The following is a 19,807-nucleotide window of genomic DNA, read 5'->3' as shown; positions in this document are numbered from 1 at the left end:
AAGCCAATTCAATTTCATTGATTTAATTTTGTTTTACCCTGATGTTTTACTCTGATGCTGCTATCTGTGCTTGAAATGGGCGAAGCAGTGGTAGTACTAGTGGTGGTTGTGGTACTAGATGATGTCGTACTAGATGTGGTGGTGGTTAGCGCTTCGGTTTCCGACTCGGCAATAAGTGTAGCGACAGTCGTGGAAACTGGGGCTTCCGGTTCCATCAACGTGGTCCGGCTGGCCAATCGAACCATGGTCGGCGTGGTATGCTCGGGGGATTCGTCTTCGATTTCGTTCTCCTTTTCTATCCTCTCGGTAGTTTCTTGCGTATCGTCGGCGCTGGACTCCTCATCTTCTACTTCTTGTGCGGTGACGACATCCTCACGACGGTTGATGTCGTTGAACTCCGTGGTTAATTCTCCCTCGGAACTATCGTTGGTAGCTTCGTACGATTCTAGGTTGCTGTCACTCTTCGGGGTAGTTTCGTCTTCTCCCTCAATCAGGTTCGAGTGGTTCTCGTCGGAAATGTGGTTGTGCTTCTCGATGAGTTCAACCTGATTAACGGGATGAACGGAATGGAGTTTCAGGGGTTCGTCGATTTCTTCCCCGCCGTGACTTCCGCTATCGTACTCGTAGCTCTCTTCCGTTGGCCTAGCGGTAGCCGCTTCCGACGAGTACTGATCATAGTCGGTACTGTCGTGTTGATGACTGCTCCCGGTAGTCTCAACCGTATCATGCTCCTGACCTTCCTGGAAGTTGTTCTCGACATCCTGTTCGAAAGCTGTATATTTTTCGGTGTTTTCGTACTGCTCCACGTGAGCAGTACTCTTGGAATCGTCATACGAATCATTCTTCTCCTCGCTCGTTCCGTACTCTTCGTCGTAGCTTGCGCTGGAGGTCGTACTATCCTCTCCGACCGGTTCCTTCTCCACCTGGACCTGCTCCTCAACCTGCTGTTCCTTCTCATCGTCACCCTTTTTCACCACCAAATTCTCCACCACAATCGAATCGTCCTCGGTGGTGGTCGAAACCTGCTCCACTTCCGGTTTCTGCTGCTGAGGCTTCGCAAACCCGGGCAGCTCCTGCTCCAGCGTCGTGGTCGATTCCTTCACGCACGTCGGGCCAACCTGGCGCGCCGGCGACGTGCACTGGCACCGTCCGAACAGGTTCGGAATTAGAAAGTCGCAGTGACTTTCCCGGTCCCACATGCGGCAGTGCGCGTGGCTGTAGCACACCGTTCCCGGCTGGGCGGCTGGAAGTGAGAAGAGGAACACAAAATTATCAATTTGGCCGCAAAAGTTTGGCCGATTATGGGGGTTTGGGATCAATGGTCGCGCGCGTGTCACTATTCATATGCATGCAAGTGGTTATCAATTTATGGGACTGTGGCGGCCCCGTTTCCGGTTTGGCGAAACGCACACGTGCTGTCGCCGAGATTGATTTTTCGGGAACCCTGCCATCATTAGCGGGGTGAAAGGCGGGAAGGGGTCTCGAAATTGAAATTTGCTCAAGACTGGGCTATTCTGAGATGTGCTCTCGTTGTTGGGGGGAGTCCCCGAAACGGGACTTTTTTCGTATCACCCAGGAAGTGCACCCACGCAAAATTCTTTTTAAACTAAATAAAATCATCTAGTAGTGTAATTTGAGTTCTAAAAAAGTTTTTTTTTCTTGAGCCATCTTCGTGAAAACATTCATTATTTAAATGAAATTGATTGTTTATTCAATTTATTTTGCGTTGGAATGTTGTTGTATTTTAGATGCTGTAAAAAGTTACAAACTCATGTAATCTAGTTTGCTTAAGGCGCAAACAACAGAATAATCGCTTTGTTTAGCACAAAAAGAAGGATTTTTGGAAAGGAAAAAATCGTTGCCGGATCTTTTCCGGAAAATACCTGAAAGCAACGTTATTTTAGACTACTTTAAGTTTGATTGGTGTGGTCAGCAGTGCAGTTGGTGGAGCTAAGATTGCCCATAATATGGGAAAATGCTTCAAAACTTTGCTTTACAAGCTGAATATTGTTCCTTGAGGTTTTTCAGACCTCTGAGTCAAATATGACCAACGACCATACTCGAGGATCAAGTAGGGGAAATTCTCGTATGTTTGGTAGGTTAAGCACTCGCTCCTAACTCCATCCAATTTGCGGATTTTCACTATTTAAACAACTAATTTGGCAAAACTTTTGATAGAAAATTGTTTGCTCACTTCTTATTGAGCTATTTATCACTCGATTTCAGTTGAAAACGCTTTTAATTATATTTAATTGAATGCCAAAGTTCTGACCTGCCAACATTAATGGCACGCTGGAATTAGATACTGTTCCCCTATGCATGGAAAAAAGTGAGAAAATGTACAGGGATTTTTTTTAGATTTTTAAAATTTTCATTTTAAAGTAAATTTTCAATGCTTTGCGATAAAAAAAAGTTAGCCCTTCAATTACCCTCAATATTACCTTTTTACACTTTTTGTTTTAAAATGTAGTTTTGACCAATTTTCCATTTTCCCATCATGTTCCCCGGACCTTTTTTTCATAAAAACCGCTGAAAAACTCAAAGTAAAGTTAATCATTGGCGAGAAACAGCTTTTTTACTGAGAAAAGTTTGGTTGTGTGAAACAAAGAAAAATTACATGTAATAAATTAAAATGCTCCAAAAACTGTGACCGTAAACCTTCGGACGAATGATTAACTCGACATTTGTATGGATTTTGCCCAAAATTTCCCGAAGCTTTGTACACCGAGCTCGAAAACTAGCCAAATCAGCACAATTTCTTGCTATAACTCATCAGATATAGCTCCTACCACATTGGTGTCTTCTACAAAGTTGTTTATTTTGATATTACTGACAACTCGTTGTAATCGTCTAAAATCAACATTTAACATAGTTTCTGACAAAAAAACTGTTTTTTGGTGGGGGTTTGTAAAAAAGGTCTCAAAACTGGTATTCAACGCAAAGGTAGAGCTTTTGCGTCTTCGACAAAGTTTTTGAAAATTTTGTTTTGCCCTGTAACTTTGCCAAAGACCGAGGGGTGCGTCACTTCCGCGCTAGCCGAGCGATAAAGCTTCCTTTTCAAACCTTTGCAGCGTTCACTTTCACCTTTCCGCTTTAACTTGCTTTTTGGCTTACGTTTTTATGCGTTCACACATCAGACTGCTCGAATTTTTTGACAGCGAGAACTGTCACGAGCGAATGACAGTTCTCGTTGTCAAATCATTCGAGCAGTTTGTTTTGATAGTCGACCGGTTGAAGAATTCCGACTGGCTGCTGTAATCGTTGATGGACCATATTTGAGCCCAGAAATGGAACCGGTTTCACCGTTCCGTACTATCCACCTGCACTTGCACCTCCGGTCCAGAATCGTCTTGATCCGGACAGCATGCCCTATTCGATCCAGGAAATAAGCAAGAATCAGCGGTCGTACGGTGGAGGGTCTGCGAGGAACGCGGCCGGACTAGTGCGCCTTTGGTCACCACCAAGTTTATCACCCAGGACCAGAACCAGGGATCCTCTGGACAGTGTTTCATGCGTTCGTCGATGTCCCACTTCCCGGTCAACACGGACATGATAAAGCAGAGTACCGTTCTGTTCGAGTTGATCGTTTCACCATTTGTCCGTGCCGCCGAGAAGGAACTGGTCCATCCGATCTTCCGATTGGCGAGTTGGGACCGATTCGATGCACGGCCTACATGTGTCCGTGAATCCAGTTCATCGACGGCGGACGTTGTTCCAGTGCCCGGAACCTACGACTTTGTGATCACCAAGGACTACTGCCAGAATAACACCCCGCCGTGATTGACGTGTCGTACAATAAGGTCAAGTCCGGGCTGGTTCATTTGCTGTGCGCGGAGTTCAAGAACCACATTCGTCACTTGACCGTGGATGAGGGACAGGAGCGTGCCTCGATTAAGGTCCATGAAGCTTCATCACTTACAGCCCCAGATGGTGGTCGTCGGAGATGTCCAGGTAAAGGTTAACTTCTAAAAGCTTACACAGAACCTAACCTTCTCCTCCGACAGGAAATGTTCATGCCCTGCTGTTCACATCCTGCTCGGGCCAGTGCCAGCTGGGCGTGCTTAATCTGAGCCTGAAGACGTGCAACCAGTTGGCGGATCTTTCCGCAGTTGGGACCTGGATACTACCAATCTGTTCTTCACCAAGCAGGGCCTGTTCAAGCTGCAGGATAACAAGCCGTAGGCAATCAAGGACAGCCTGATCGTGAGGGCGGCCCAGATTCTGGCCTGCTACCGGAAGAACTGGGCATCGTCTACGTCAGCCGACCAGCTCGTCTTGCCGAATTGCGTGAAATTGCTACCGCTGTACATTTAGTGTCTGCTGAGAACGACGTCTTTTCGAGGGGAATAAGGACCCCACTCTGCACGACCGATCTTACGTGATCTACTTTGTGCAGCGCAGGTGCTGACATTGGTTCCGGACTTTTACCCGTGGTTGACGCCGGTGCACGACGTCAACGTTGACGTCTCAAATGTACCCGCGGCTATCCGGTGCACGGCAGATAAGATGATGGAGTTGGTACTTACATTTTGGGTAAGAATTGAGCTCTGAGTTGTACAACAGAGTTTCACGCAACTAATCACCATCAACTTCTAGCAGAAAACGGTATTCACATGTTTATGTGGCTCGTCATGGGCCTGTGGAGGAAGCGTCTGCATCGAGCTGCCCGACGTAATGGCTGCTTACGGAGTATACGGAAGCTGCGGTTCGATTTTTGTCTTCAAAATTATATTTTATTTATTTTAAAGCGGCTTTACATTTTATGTCAATAAAGTATCTAAAACTCGTCCAGTAGTCGTCCCTTCTCCCTCTCCTTCTGTCACCGGATCATCTCGATTCAAGTCGGATACAATCCACGCTTTTAGCCAACTTTCAACTTCACCGCCAATTCGACGGTCCGGATGTTCTGTTTAATTGTAATAAAAACACTAATTGAATTTTGCTTTATACAACTCGACTAGCAACTCGATTTATTCCAGATTGTTTTTTTTTTTAATTTACTGAACCTGCCACGGCGTCCTTTATAATCCGCTCTTTGCAATCCTGCGGTGGAATTCCACACAGCTGGCGTTGAATCTCCAAATCGTGGTCCAAATTGAAGATGACATCGTGCACCGACACCACCAGGTGCCAAGTTCCGCTTCCTCCTTAACCACGACTTTCTGCTTCCGTACTGCGGCCTGCGGCTTACTTTTCGAGCATGAGAGACGACGCCTGGAATCCGGACCGACACCCGACAAATACGGACACGGTTGGGTCGCACTGGGCGTACGTTTCACCGGTGAGCCGCACTAAAATAACAATGCCGGCAAGTCCACTTCCTCCACGTTGATCCTTCGGGGTCCTCGCGACCGGTGCTTCATTGCCTTCGTGAATATTGCGTTCACTCCCGTGCACTTGCGCAACTTGTCAATTGCTTGGCAAACGTTTCACGATTGGCTGGGAGACGGTCACAATCAGGGCAAAAGCAGGAGATAGTTACTGTAATTAACCCAGTCTAGGCTTAACTACAGCCAAGCGCCTCGATTATGAGCCTAAAAAAATAAAAATCACAATTAAAATCTGTTAATCGCACTACTAAAAAAATATTGCCAGAAAACTTTCCTCCTCCTGCTTGAAAAAACAAAAACAAATACCGAGTTGCCAAACAAAACAAAAAACTGCTCGACGGCAAGGTTGCAAGATAGATTTTCCTGGTTCAAAAGTCGAGCAGGAGCTGGTCGCTTTAACTCGCTTTAACGCGCGTTAACTTGCGATAACTTGCTTTAAAGTGGCGTTATGTGAAAACTCGGCACGATGAGTAGCGTTGATGCTTTTCGAGCTCGTTTTTGAGCGTTTTAGTGTGTTATCGCGGAGTGACGTCCCCCTCGCCAAAGACGCCAAAGCTCTATCTCTTAACTGTAAAAAAGTTAGAAATTCCATAGCCTGCTGTGATGAGTTTTTTGAAAACAAAATTCAAAAAAGTAGGCCATGACAATGCTAAACAAAGTTTTAGAACATGTTTTTCAATTTCAATTCGGTTTTATTGGTGAATAATCAAGATACAATGAGTTATTTTTAAGTGCATAACAGAGTTTTGGAGTTCCTTTCAGCTGTGTGTTGCATCATAATCCTTTTTGGAACAATTATTTCTTTAACTAAGGCACTAGCACGAGTAAGAACAAAATAAAAAAAAAACTTACAGAAATTGCAAAAGAAAGGGGATAGAGGAAGAGAAAGCTTATATCACAGAAAGACAGATCACAGAATATTTATCTTTTGTAGATGTGTTTGATCATCAGTTCCCCAAGGGCCAGGAATTTTTCCACCTCGTTCCGGCAGCTCCGAAACCGCGTCATCATCTCCCCCGCGAGAGCAAAGAACTCCGGCAGGATGAAGAGATCTTCCCCGGTAACTTCTTGCTGGGCCGTACTGCCGCACCGGCAGCGACCACGCTGGCGAACGAACGCCCCCAACCAGGAGGGAACGCTGAGTTTTCCGCTGGAACCGTAAGCTGTTTACCCAAAAACCGTCCAACGTCTTAGTCCGCCGCAGGTCTTGGATCTTGACGGTGCCGCGGTCGAAGTACAACAGGTACAGTGTGTGAGTACCTGTTACCGTTGTCTTGCGCGAGAGCACTTTTATCTCCCGCGGTTTTATTCCGGCGTCCGAAAGGTCAGGTCGGAAACTGGACGGTCTTGGTAACAATGTAAGACGACCTTAACAAGTGGCTTCTCGGGGTTGAATGTGTAAAAGTTGAACTTGCTATGCTTCAATTCTTCAAACACCAGGTCGAAATTCTTTTTATTCAGTGTGATCACTTGCACTGCCGACATACCAATTTTCAGACAATATCCGAGGCCTTCCAGCAACTCGTCAATATCGTCCACCAACGTGTCCAAAACAAAAATTGGAGGTGGCCTACGTTCCTTTGGAGAATTGTTCGTTTTTGGCGTCGGCACTTTTTTCCGTGCACGACCATCGTCGTCGTCGTCGTCGTCGTCGGTAGTGCTGCTACCGTCGGTGTTGTTGTTGTTTTCTTCGTCGTCGCTCAGCATCTGGATCTCGTTCCTGATGGGAATGTTGGCGGATGTTGACGTGTTGGTCGTGGCACCGGAAGTACCTGAACGGGTTCGCACTGGTGATCTCGGAACATATCCGGGATGTAGTAACTTTTTGTCGATGCCTTCTGCGCTCACGCTCCCCTGCGCGATGGCGGTCGACACGGCGTTGGTTTGTTTACCTTTTTGCACGCGGCCGGTAGACGAACTTCGAGGGTTTTTCGAGGCCGCACTCGAACTGCCACGGCCACGGCCGGCCTTTGGCATGCTGCAGGAGCAAACTGGCGGTTAATCACGGTAAATTACGGCGAAAAAAATCGAAAAAACGATGGAGCACTGAGCACTTGACTGCTGCTTGCTCTCGTGCTTACACGGAGGTGAGTTTTAATTTCTTTTTAGCAATTTAAATGGTTTGTACAAAATTGTAGACAGTTCTGATACTATGAATTGGCAATCATTCTCAAACAATTTTCAAGGGTTGAAGATTTCAAAAATGATGATAAAGTGAACTTTTTTTCAACAAGGAATTTGTAATTCTTTTGAATTTAGTTGGACATCCCAATAAAGAAAAAAAAAAATAAAAAATACCATTTATCATGCATTTTTTTTTAAATAAATTATCACGTCAATCTATACTTTTTTTTAAGATCGGAGTCAGACAGTTCCATCTCGATACTTGTTTCGTTCTTTCAGCAAAAGTAATGATTACAGTTTGACATTTAAATAAGTTCACATGTGGTGTTTTTTTAACCAGTCTGCAAACAATCGCTGTTGAGGTTGGAAGTGAGCTTTGAAATGATGCTTGAAATTTCTTGCATTCTATTTTTGGTTGGAAGCCTTTTGGCTGAAACTGTTCCAGCAAACGGTACCAATGGATTTGGTTACGAACTACTGTTGGCTAAGTTGGATTACATGGAGTACAAGTTGGTATCACATTCCTTAAACAGTGATTCTGTAAGAAATAACACTTTTTTAGATTTTTAGAACTCCAAGTGGAGGTGAAGGAACAAGGTGAACAGTTGCTATCCAATCAAGAGAAGAACAAGCAAGATTTGTGGGAACAATCAAGGTAAAATCGATTTCAAAACTTTTACTCACTAAATAACATAATTATACGACCTTTTTTAGACAAATCCTAGAGCAGCAGAAATTCTTCGCGAGCCACGAAGCCTTCAAGCAGACAATCTTTGAGCTGCGACCCCGGAAGCATCCCTCAAACAACAGTTTGATGACAGAGAGGATATCCACAGTGGTTCCGACTAAGATAACTTCCTGTAAGGACGAGCAGTCTAAGCGATCTGGTCGGTACAGGATGGACGTTCCTGGGGTTGATCCCTTTGATGTGTACTGCGAGCAGCAGTTTTACGGAGGAGGATGGATTGTGATTCAGAATCGATTCAATGGATCGGTGGATTTCTATAGGGATTGGAAGGATTATAAGAATGGATTCGGTAGTGTTGATGGTGAATTTTGGTTGGGTTTGGAGCAAATTCATGCGGTATGGCGACGGTTAGAATAGGTTCATAGAATTTAAATTACTTTGGTTTTTGGATTATTGCAGTTGACCAAATCTCAACCACGTGAACTGTTGGTGCATCTTGAAGACTTTTCCGGAAACGTGAAATACGCCTGGTACAGCTCATTTGCCATTGGAAGTGAGGTTGAAAAGTACATTTTCAAGATGTTGGATGGTCACAGTGGCACCTTAGGTGATTCTTTGAGTCATCACAAAGGCTCGAAGTTCAGTACTAAGGACTCGGATAATGATTCTCATAGCTCAGGTAATTGTGCAAATGGTCATTTTGGAGGCTGGTGGTATGTGGCGTGTCATGCCAGTAATTTGAATGGAAAGTACAAAAACGAAATTAATTCCATTACGATGTGCTGGCAATCCTTCCAAAGTAATTACCAAGGTTTGAAAGTTTCCAAAATGATGATAAAGTGATAAAGTGCTACGAATAAAGCGATGAAATAAAAAGTAATACCTTACTATATTTTTTCAAAAAGGACATCTTTATTTTTTTTTTAAATTATTGAATAATAAATATCATTTTTAATATTCCCTAAAACCAGTTTTTGCTGCTGTCTTAATCTAATCGAAATTTAACTATTTTTTTTTGCATTGTTATCAAGTTATCCCCTCTTTAAATAATTTTTAAAAATGAGTTAAATTTTAGAAATATTTGCTAATGAAAACGAATTTTATTTTACTTGGCTCTCAATTTTATAAACACCGATACTTGTTTCTCATAAGCAAAAGTAATGTGCTTTGCATTTAAAGAACTTCAACAGTGGTTCTTTTCCAGTCTGAGATTCAACTTGGGTGACGTTAGAAGTGTGTCTAGGCTTTGAAATCATGCTTCACAGTTTTATTATTACAATTTTTGTTGGAAGCATTTTTGCTGGAACTGTTCCAACAAATGGTACCAATGGATTTGGTTATGAATTACTGTTGGCAAAGTTGGATTACATGGAGTATAAGTTGGTATCACATTTCTTCAACAGTGATTCTGTATGAAATAACACATTTATAGATTTTTAGAACTCCAAGTGGAAGTAAAGGAACAGGGTGAACAGTTGCTATCCAATCAAGAGAAGAACAAGCAAGATTTGTGGGAGCAATCAAGGTATAATCGATTTGAATGCATTTACTCACTAATTCATATTAATTATATGACCTTCTGTAGACAAATCCTAGAGCAGCAGAAATTCTTCGCGAGCCACGAAGCCTTCAAGCAGACAATCTTTGAGCTGCGACCCCGGAAGCATCCCTCAAACAACAGTTTGATGACAGAGGGGATGTCCACAAATCGCGATCGAGTGGTTCCGACCAAGATAACTTCCTGTAAGGACGAGCAGTCTAAGCGATCTGGTCGGTACAGGATGGACGTTGCTGGGGTGGATCCTTTCGACGTGTACTGCGAGCAGCAGTTTTACGGAGGAGGATGGATTGTGATTCAGAATCGATTCAATGGATCGGTTGAATTCTATAGGGATTGGAAGGATTATAAGAATGGATTCGGTAGTATTGATGGTGAATTTTGGTTGGGGTTGGATCGAATTCATGCGGTATGGTGATAGTTATAAATGTTCAAAGAATTAATATTAATATTGTTTTTGGATTATTGCAGTTGACCAAATCTAAACCACGTGAACTGTTGGTGCACGTTGAGGACTTTTCCGGGAATGTTAAGTACGCAAAGTACAGCTCATTTGCCATTGGAAATGAAAATGAAAAGTACATTTTCAAGACGTTGGAAGGACACAGTGGAACATTAAGTGACTCCCTAGTTCAACATAAGGGCATGAAGTTCACCACTAAGGATTTAGATAATGATTCTCATAGCTCAGCAAATTGTGCAAATAATTATTTTGGAGGCTGGTGGTATACAGCCTGTCATTCCAGTAATTTGAATGGTAAATATATGAATGAAGTTAACTCTATTTCAATGTGCTGGCATTCGTTCCAAACAAATTACCAAGGTTTGAAGGTGTCCAAAATAATGTTAAAGTGAGAATTTCGTGCTGAATAAAGAGATGGAATGTGATACTTTTCTGTTTAGTCATTACAGAGAACAATAATTCCCCTTTCTACTTATAAAGAACGGAGCATTACCAGCTCCATAAGTCAAAAAAAACTTCATGCTAGTGAAGCAATCTCAAAGTTGAAGAAATGTTATTTCAGTGTCTTTTGGTGGTGTTGTTAAAGAGTTGTCTATCTGAAACAATTGTAAAAAATGATTCCGATGGTTTTGGCTACGAATTACTGATAGCTAAAATTGATCACTTGGAAAACAGGTGATTCAATACCTATTTCTAATTTTGTTTTAAAATGATTATCATCTCGCCATTACATCAAGATTCGTGGAGCTTTTAAATGAAGTGAAAAGGGAACTGCTGGCAAACTCACCACATCAAAATAGCAACATTCAATGTCCTCAAAGTGCTTCTCCAGAGAAGAACGAGGTGAAGGAGGTTCCTTCGATAACGTCGTGTGAACTTGAGCCATCGAAAGTTTCCGGCCAATATTGGCTAGCGGTTCCGGATATGCCTGCATTTGAGGTTTACTGTGAGCAGACTCTGCAGGGAGGGGGTTGGATCGTGATTCAGAATCGATTCGACGGATCGGTGGATTTCTACAGGAACTGGTCGGACTACAAGGAAGGCTTTTAGGCGGTTGGATGGTGAATTTTGGCTGGGACTTGATAAGATTAATTTGGTAAAACATATATTTTTATTATTTCAATCGTATTTTAAATTTGTAATTTTTAAGTTAACCTCTCACAAAGCGCGAAAACTTCTGGTTCATTTGGAAGACTTTTCCGGCAATAAAAAGTTTGCCCTCTATAGTGAATTTGCCATCGGCAGTGAAAGTGAGCAGTACGTTTTGAGCACCGTAGGTGGGCACAGTGGAACCTTGGTGGACTCGTTTGTTAATCACAGGGGAAACAAGTTTACCACAAAAGACGTCGACAATGATAAAAACTCGAAAAATTGCGCTTCTTGGTTCCACGGTGCCTGGTGGTACACGCCGGGATGTTACACAAGGTGAGGACGTGTGAAGATTAGGTGTTTGTTCTAAGATTTTTATTTCAGCAACCTAAATGGAATGTACAAAAACGTGATTGATACTACAACAATGTGCTGGTACGGGTTTGCAAGCAATTTTCAAGGTTTAAAAATCTCCAAGATGATGATCCAATGAGATGTTTTGTAATTTTTAAGTTTATCAATAAATTGATCTTGCTTTCACGATTTAAGAGAATAATCTAATACTTTTTCAATGTTTACTTCTAAAAGAAATATAATCATTTAAACAACACTTGGTACAGAAGTGGCAGTTGGACATTTCATTTTCGTCAGTCGCCTGAAGTAGTTTTGATAAAATGTACAAGGTAATTTTGTTGCTACTGTGTTCGGAGATTTGTAATAGTTTGCCGACAAACCATACCAACGATGGATTTGGCACCGAAATGTTGATGGCTAAGATGGACTATTTGGAGTATAAGTATGTTTTCTTAAAAAATATTAATCAGTAAGTAACGAATCATGTTTTGTATTGAAGGTTTATGGAACTGCAAGTGGAAATGAAGGAACAAAGTGAAACAATCTTGCATAAGTTGGAATCCAACAAACGGGTTTTGATTGAGCAAAACAGGTTTTTATTACTAATTTGGTTTTGTAGAAAAAAAATTATTACATTTATATTGCAGTGATATCCTTGAGCACCAAAGAATGGCTGCAAATTACGAACAACTCAAGCAATCAATATTCGAAATACGCCCAAGAAAGCATCCCTCAGATAACAGCAAAATTCTAGATTGTTTGATTGGTAACAAAACGTCCCCAATCCGATCGACGATTACATCCTGTGAACCATCCCTGAAGTCAGGAATATACCTCATGTCCGTAGATCAAGCCAACGAGTTCGATGTCTATTGTGAACAAAATCTGCAAGCTGGAGGCTGGGTTGTAATCCAGAATCGATTCAATGGGTCGGTTGATTTCTTCAGAAATTGGACCGAGTACAAAAATGGGTTCGGTGATCTAAACGGCGAGTTCTGGCTAGGGCTCGATAAGATTCATGTGGTTTGTAATTTGATTTTTAGGATAGAATTTTATTTTTATATTATGTTGGTTGTTACAGTTGACCAAAACAAAAGTTCGTGAGCTGCTGATTCAAGTTGTGGATTTCGCTGGAAATGTCTACCACTCAAAGTACGGAGCGTTTGCAGTCGGTAGTGAGGATGAGAAATTCGACCTAAAATCGTCACTTGTCTACCAAAGTGGCAACATGGGGGATTCTTTGACTCAGCACAAAGGACGCAAGTTTACCACGTACGATTCCGACAACGATGCGTATGGTCCGGGAAACTGTGCTGGAATGTACCATGGAGCTTGGTGGTACAATCAGTGCCACAACAGGTATGAGAACTTCGTAAATTATGCTGATTTAATAGGCACTAAGCTACTTATCTTGCAGTAATTTGAATGGATTGTACAAAAATGAAGCACATCCGGAAACAATGAGTTGGCTCGCATTGAATAGCAACTATCAGGGGTTAAGTGCATCGAAAATGATGATCAAATAAAGAAACTGCATGACACTGAAATCAACATTTTATTTTTAATAAAAACATAATTTGTACCAGCAAAACACTCAAGCAAGATACTTTTCTTTGATTCCGCGCAAAAATAGTAATGGTTCCGACCCATTTTGAAACGTTCTTCTTTACATGCGTATATTATAGAAGGAAATTTGAATAATAAACATAGTGTCTTTGAACATCTTGTTCGCTGCAGTTGTTAACTTTCGTTGCTGCAAAATGATTCAATATTGGTTAATTTTCATCCTTAAAATTGGTTTGCTTGTTGCTGATGCTGCCCCATCGAACGACTCAAATGGATTGGGTTACGAGCTTTTGCTGACAAAGATGGACTATTTAGAATACAAGTGCGTAAGCAATGATTATTTTTTGTGGCATGTCTTTAATTGTAACGATTTGCAGATTTCTAGAATTGCAAGTGGAGATTAAGGAACAAATTGAGTCTGTGTTACTGAAGCAGGAGAAAAGTGAACGCGCTGTGCTCGAGCAAACAAGGTAATTTGATGTTTCCTTATTTAACAATTAAATTGCAAATTATATTTTATCCAGTGACATTTTGGTGCAGCAAAAAGTGTTCGCTGATCATGAAGCACTGAAAAAGTCCATTTTCGATTTACGACCGAGAAAGCACCCTTCCGATAACAGTGAATTTATTGAATTTTTGTACAAGAAGCATGTAGTGACAACACCAGAGTATGTAGTGGCACCACCAGAGCATGTAATGACAATACCAGCGATCCTTTCAATCAAATCGTGTGAGTCAGGGACGTTCAAAAAGTCAGGAAAATATTTGCTATCCCTGGCAGACGCAACTGAGTTTGAAGTTTATTGCGAGCAAGACATGCACGACGGTGGGTGGATAGTGATCCAAAATCGGTTCGACGGATCAGTTGATTTTTACAGGAATTGGACCGAGTATAAGAATGGTTTTGGCAGCCTTGACGGAGAGTTTTGGCTTGGGCTAGATAAGATCCACAAGGTAGGACCGATTTTCTAATAGTATTTGTTTATTTTTTAAAAACATTTTTATGCAGCTAACTTCATTTAAAACTATGGAACTATTGATTTACGTGGAAGACTTCAATGGCCATGAAAAATATGCTATTTACTCGGACTTCTCGATTGGTACTGAAAGAGAACACTACACTTTGAATGTAATAAGTGGTGAACGTGGAAACCTGAATGACTCTTTGCTTGAACAGAATGGAAAGAAATTTAGCACTTTTGATGTCGACAATGACGAAGACTCATCTCTAAGTTGTGCTTCTGAACGCCGGGGTGCTTGGTGGTATGACTATTGCAGCCATAGGTATCTGTCAATTTTGAGTATTCAGTGTTATGCTTTATTAATACTGATGTAATTTTAGCAACCTGAATGGACCTCACACAAATGAAGAAAAGCGAGCCTCAATGTATTGGTATGCATTTTCTAATAAGTATCAAGGATTAAAAATCTCAAAAATGATGATTAGATGCACGGAATAAGATAATTAAACATTGTCAATAAATCCATAATAAAACAAAGTGTTCTTCAAAAATTCGACAAAAGTTCTCCTTTTTTATCACAAAAAAGGGTAAAAATTGGCCCCCGGCCCACCAAACTTTCACAACTAGAACCGCTACCCTGATTGTTATTCTGCAAAGTCCAAAACCTAAAAGCAGATAATTAAATCATTTCGAAACGTTTGGCCCACTTTTGGGAGAGGCTACGGAAGCGCGAAGGCCGCAAGTTGCATTACAAAACGGGGTAGGGGAGGGGGAGTAAGGTTATCATGTTTTCCCGCCTTCATTCATATTTTTATTGCACCAGTCATCATTAAGAGCTTACTTTTTCCTCCTGCGTTCGTTCGGGTTCGGCGGGTTTTGGCCCCAGAAAATGTCTTCGTTTATGGCACAGAGGCGTTTTGTTTCTTGAGACGAATAGTTCCAAGAAGACCACAGTTGAAAAGAAAGGGAAACGGTTTTTTTAGGGGAAAACTCGTGGACGAATCTGGGTTAGCAATGGATGTTCAGTTCATTCAATTCAAATTCAAATCGTCTCGAGGGGCTCAGCTGTTTGCTAACCTGTCTTCTTTTTGGGAGATTTTTGAAAAGGCGAAAAGTAAACAATGTCGAAAGTTTTCTCTCTCGCTGGGTTGAGAGATTAATGGGTTAATTTAAAATGTTTGTCACTTGTTTTGTGAGAAGTTTGGTAATTGGGTTTATGAGAGAAATGATGCCTTCTTATGCAAAACAAGACATTAGGTTGTTAGAAATGCAGCAGTTTATTATCATGTTTCCTTGACACCACCACTCCATTCAAGTTTTATTCTTTTATCACCCGAAATTTAACTAATTTTACAGGCATACGACTTCTCAAGAAATAACCCCACTCCAATCAATCCGATAAGTCCATATAACAGTAAAACGCGAAATGATTCCCTCATCAACGCCACTCTAATAGCGCATTGATGTTCCTTCTCATCGTTGCAGTCTTGACAGTCGTCTCAATTGCAGAAACCAGTGTGTGCATTTGACAGACTTATGCACATTAATGGAAGGTTCAATATCAATTCTTCATGCTTTTGCTGTCTTCCCTTTTCAAAAGTTTCAACCCTTTAATTTCCATTTTTTAATTCAAAAATACAAATAACAAATTTAAACAGTTGCTTTCAAAATATACGAAATTTAAAAACAACAACAAAAAGTATCATTTTTTCAAGTAAGTCTTGAAAGGGTTCCAACTACAAGTCCCTTCAATTAGTGCCGACACTTGCCAATTGGCATGTCCGTACGGATTGTCGATGCTAATTTATGACAGCAGCATGGTCTCTTCGGCCCATTGAAAGACAGTAAGTAGCGGTGAGGTTGTCGGGTTGCAATGTTCATTCACTTTTCTGCCGCTTGGAACCGCGCCTGACATTGGAATTGCCGCCTCTTCTGCTCGTTGTGGGGTAGGTTAGTGGTGGGTAAGGGTAAACGACACGTGTGAAAATGTGCTGGTTGGACAGGAGAGTTGGAATTGGGAAGAAGAAAGATGAAAAGGGGATGAATTCTTGAGGATTTTGATGACTTTGAATTTTTTTTTTAAATTAAATTGAACATGAACTTTTATGGTTGCTATTCTGAGATACACAATTATCAACAATATGTGTGATTTCTTCGAAACATAAAAAAATATTGGAAACATGCTTAGAATTTTTAAATTTACGCCTAAAACCATCAATAACCCTAGTTATAAAATTATTGTTTTTTTGATAATCTATTAGTCGATTTCAACCGACTTCTAGTAGCAATTTTTTTTTTAATTAATACAATTATTCCATAGACTTTTTTAAACTGCCATCAATGTTATTATCTTTCAAGACTGAGACAATTCTTTGTTAAAATTTGTATTACCTTTATGCATTTTTTTTTAACTTTTTGGTTACATAGAATCAGAAGTTTAAGTAAAATGAATCTTTCCCATTTTCTCTTGAAAAAAAAATCCTATTGTTAATTTGTAAAAAGTTATAAAAGTAAGAGTATTATCAATTATTGGATTTTTCAATGAAAATTTAAATTTTTGGCAATCATTATTTTCCCTCTTGTTTTATTGAGGAAAGTTTGACTGTGGAGGTAAACAAAGGATTGAAAAAAAAAATTAGCAATGACCATATCCGAAGGGATTTTTTTCCAAGACCTTCGGATGATCCAGTCTAAACTGTTCTTTGATTTTTTTTATATTGAAAATCAAAACATAAATATTCATCGCTATTTTGGTGATGAAAAGAAATCATCGTATTTTTTTTGCTGGAGGCTGTACCTCAGCAATCATTAGTTTATTCTTCAATATCTTTGAAACAAATTTTAAAGGTAAAAAAGTCACATTATCAAAGAATAATAAATTTTTAGTAAATGCAACTTGAAAATGGTGCACGATATTGAATTTTATGTAAAATACCTTTTTATTGCAAATGCAATTTTACGTTAAAAAATAAAGTCAAAATATTTATTCTCCTTTTTTCCACATTTTTTAAAACTATGATAATTTTTCGAAAAATTGGCAGCACTGCCAAAAGATGGCATAAAATTATATTTAGACAAAGGGTTAGGCCAAATTATATCTCAAGTTTTAGTTCTTCCCCTTTAAACAATAAAAAAAGGAAGCAAAAAATAACTATTGCTGACATTTAAAATTTTCATTGAAATAAACTTCAAGTTATGTAAACTATATAAAATACATTGTACAGTCCAGACTCGATTATCCGAAGGTTTGTATAGGAAATCGGATAATCGAATCAGGATTTTTTTTGTTTTATTTATTTTTTGTATCAAACATCAAATTTGAGTTCTGCGTCCTCATTTTAGTCAAATTGGAAAAGTTGATTACCTATTAAATAATAAAAAGCATTTTCCAATACACAGCAAAAAAAAGTTGAATTTTGGAATGTTGAAAATTTGGTAGGTTGAATATAACAACTTTTTGGAGTAATATTAACTTAAAAATGTGAACCTGAATTGAATATTCACCAGAAACTGATGAAAATTCATCATTTTCTGATGTAATATTTCATATTTTTTTGACACAAAATCTGTCACCATTTCCTGATGAATATTGCCATCATTTTTTTTCTGTGTATTTCGTCATATTGGCCGCCATCTTGGATTTTAAATTTTGAAATCAGCGTGGTTTAGGGGTTATACTGAAAAGCTCGATAATCAACAAAACAGACAACACAATTTTTTTTTCGTGATTTGATTATCCGAAGTGACATTTTTCAGAGGCCTTCGGATAATCGAGTCTGCACTGTATAACGTTTGATATTTTGTTTATCAAATACACAAAAAAAAGTTGAATTTTATTTGTGTAATATTACATAAAAAATGTGTAAAAATGTGAACCTGATGAATATTCATAAAAAAACTGATGAAAATTCATCATTTTCTGGGGTAAAATTTATCATTTATTTTGCCACAAAATCTGTCACCATTTCCAGATGAATATTACCATCATTTTTTTTTCTGTGTAGGGCATCCCTACTTTTTTTTAATTTTGAATTATGAGATCACAGATAGGAAAAGATATAAAAATTGTTTTCATAAATGAATGAATGAATAATTCTCATGTTCGCTTGATCAAACAGTTCATCATCTTATGTTCAGTAATCTGTACACCCACGTACATATGTTTATGAAATTTCCCATCTCCCCACAAAAAAAATGCTGTCATAAATTCAAAAAATATTTCGTGAATTATTGATAACACCATAACTGTAATAATGTATGAGGATTTTGTGGTACTTTCTGCTTCAAAATTTATAATGTTGAACTATAAATTTGAAATTAAGATATTTTTTTGTTTTCATTTTGTTTTCCTTTGACATTGACCAGAGCCAAAGGACAAAAACTTTAAAGAAAATTTGTACCAGCATTATTTTGCGCAATCCAGTTGTTTGTATGATAAGTCGAATTGAAAAATAGATTTTTTTAAATAACCTTTCTGTATAAACATATGTCAAAATTGTATGAAAACTTGTATGGACGAACAAATGATGCAAAATAATTTCTTTGGTCACAGAAAACAAACAAACAAATAAATGGCTCATTATTGGGAGCTAAACCTGTTATCGAAACAGTTCACATTTATTGATATTCACATTAGGCACTTTAAGCAAAAAATCGCTCGCTACTGCAAAAAAGATATTAGCACTCATTTCACGATCAAGTTTTTATGGCCCATATCAATTGCATAAGAAAGCACGCTAATAACCATGGGAAGTAAAACAAAACACTCAGCTCGCACACATCATTGGTGATAACAAAACCGGTCCAAGCTTCACCGCACCCTCCCCATTCACACTCCTCGCAAACTCCACCATTCAGACACAACTGTTTCATGTTTTGTTTTGCGCAAAACGAATGCAGTTAAGTTCGCTTCCACCAAGTTCAAGATCATTACCACGATGTTTGGAGATTTTTTCCTGTATGATAAAGTGTCTCAAATGAGAGAAAATTCTTCTAATTGATTTTTTCTGCCAAATGCACATAAACTTGCCCCTCTCTCGCATAACATAATAATCACAATAATTTGAATTATTTCAGCACCCACCCTCGGCTCGCTTGCTCGGCTCCTGCTCGTTAGGCCATTTATGCGATCAGTCTCTCACTCCACCAACGTGGGATGTGGGGCCGACCGCGTGGAAATGAGATTATGATTGTTTCCAATTAGCTCGCTCATTCGTGAGCGTGTGCCTTTTTTGTCTTGTTTTGCCTTTTCTCTTGCTTCTCGCGCGGCGCGATCTTCCGAGCCGAAGATCAACCGAGTGAGATATGCGAAGTGAGATGATGAGCTGCTGCTGGCTCTCAGGTGGGTCCGAAATGGTTGTGGATTTTCCACCATCAACACGTGTGTGTGTTTGAGTGTGTGTTTGGGGTTTACTATTTGGAAAGAGAGGAGGAAGAGAAACAGCGGCAAGAAATTGCATGCTCGTTCGGAAATTGGGTCAGAAAGTGCACGATGGAAACGGAGAGTGAGAGTTTGGCTTCGTTCCACTGATTAGAAGCGTTTGGAATGGTTAATGGTTTTGGGGATTTCATCGGAATGTTTTTCTCCCTCTTTATAATGGTTATTATTTCGAATGGTGCATGATTTTTAATTGATATTCGATATAAATTTGCGCAAAGTATTTATTGAAGATG

The 19,807-nt window shown here is 39.8% G+C and overlaps 3 protein-coding genes and 1 long non-coding RNA gene across 7 annotated transcripts in view; 3 read left to right on the top strand and 1 right to left on the bottom strand.

Moving 5' to 3' along the window:
• LOC6031058 overlaps window positions 1-19,807 on the bottom strand; it is a 113,594-nt gene that overhangs the window by 4,190 nt on the left and 89,597 nt on the right. The window contains exon 4 of the mRNA XM_038261390.1: window positions 38-1,243. Within this exon, the coding sequence (XP_038117318.1) occupies window positions 38-1,243 (1,206 nt within the window). The remainder of the gene's footprint in view (window positions 1-37; window positions 1,244-19,807) is intronic.
• LOC6031054 (ficolin-1) lies at window positions 7,811-10,590 on the top strand. 3 transcript variants are annotated; one of them, XM_038262847.1, is made up of 5 exons: window positions 7,811-7,963; window positions 8,017-8,109; window positions 8,169-8,341; window positions 9,913-10,109; window positions 10,172-10,590. In XM_038262847.1, exons 1-5 carry the CDS (start codon window positions 7,836-7,838, stop codon window positions 10,553-10,555), a joined length of 975 nt encoding a protein of 324 aa, XP_038118775.1. In that variant the 5' UTR covers window positions 7,811-7,835; the 3' UTR covers window positions 10,556-10,590. The 3 variants fall into 3 exon arrangements, with proteins under 3 accessions (XP_038118775.1, XP_001841903.2, XP_038118774.1); XM_001841851.2 differs by lacking the exons at window positions 9,913-10,109; window positions 10,172-10,590 and adding an exon at window positions 8,602-9,022 and having other exon boundaries at window positions 8,169-8,538; XM_038262846.1 differs by lacking the exons at window positions 7,811-7,963; window positions 8,017-8,109; window positions 8,169-8,341 and adding exons at window positions 9,359-9,521; window positions 9,575-9,667 and having other exon boundaries at window positions 9,728-10,109.
• LOC119769635 lies at window positions 10,683-11,647 on the top strand. Its single transcript, XR_005278455.1, has 4 exons — window positions 10,683-10,838; window positions 10,901-11,259; window positions 11,314-11,588; window positions 11,637-11,647. It is a non-coding gene; the product is annotated as an uncharacterized LOC119769635 (long non-coding RNA).
• LOC6031055 (fibrinogen-like protein A) lies at window positions 13,353-14,663 on the top strand. Of its 2 annotated transcripts, XM_038262844.1 has the most exons (6): window positions 13,353-13,494; window positions 13,550-13,642; window positions 13,697-13,836; window positions 13,879-14,126; window positions 14,182-14,456; window positions 14,515-14,663. In XM_038262844.1, exons 1-6 carry the CDS (start codon window positions 13,367-13,369, stop codon window positions 14,630-14,632), a joined length of 1,002 nt encoding a protein of 333 aa, XP_038118772.1. In that variant the 5' UTR covers window positions 13,353-13,366; the 3' UTR covers window positions 14,633-14,663. The 2 variants fall into 2 exon arrangements, with proteins under 2 accessions (XP_038118772.1, XP_038118771.1); XM_038262843.1 differs by having other exon boundaries at window positions 13,697-14,126.

This window comes from Culex quinquefasciatus, chromosome 3 (genome assembly GCF_015732765.1).
Source record: "Culex quinquefasciatus strain JHB chromosome 3, VPISU_Cqui_1.0_pri_paternal, whole genome shotgun sequence".
Classification (NCBI taxonomy): domain Eukaryota; kingdom Metazoa; phylum Arthropoda; class Insecta; order Diptera; family Culicidae; genus Culex; species Culex quinquefasciatus.
This window is presented reverse-complemented; position numbering and strand designations above follow the sequence as displayed.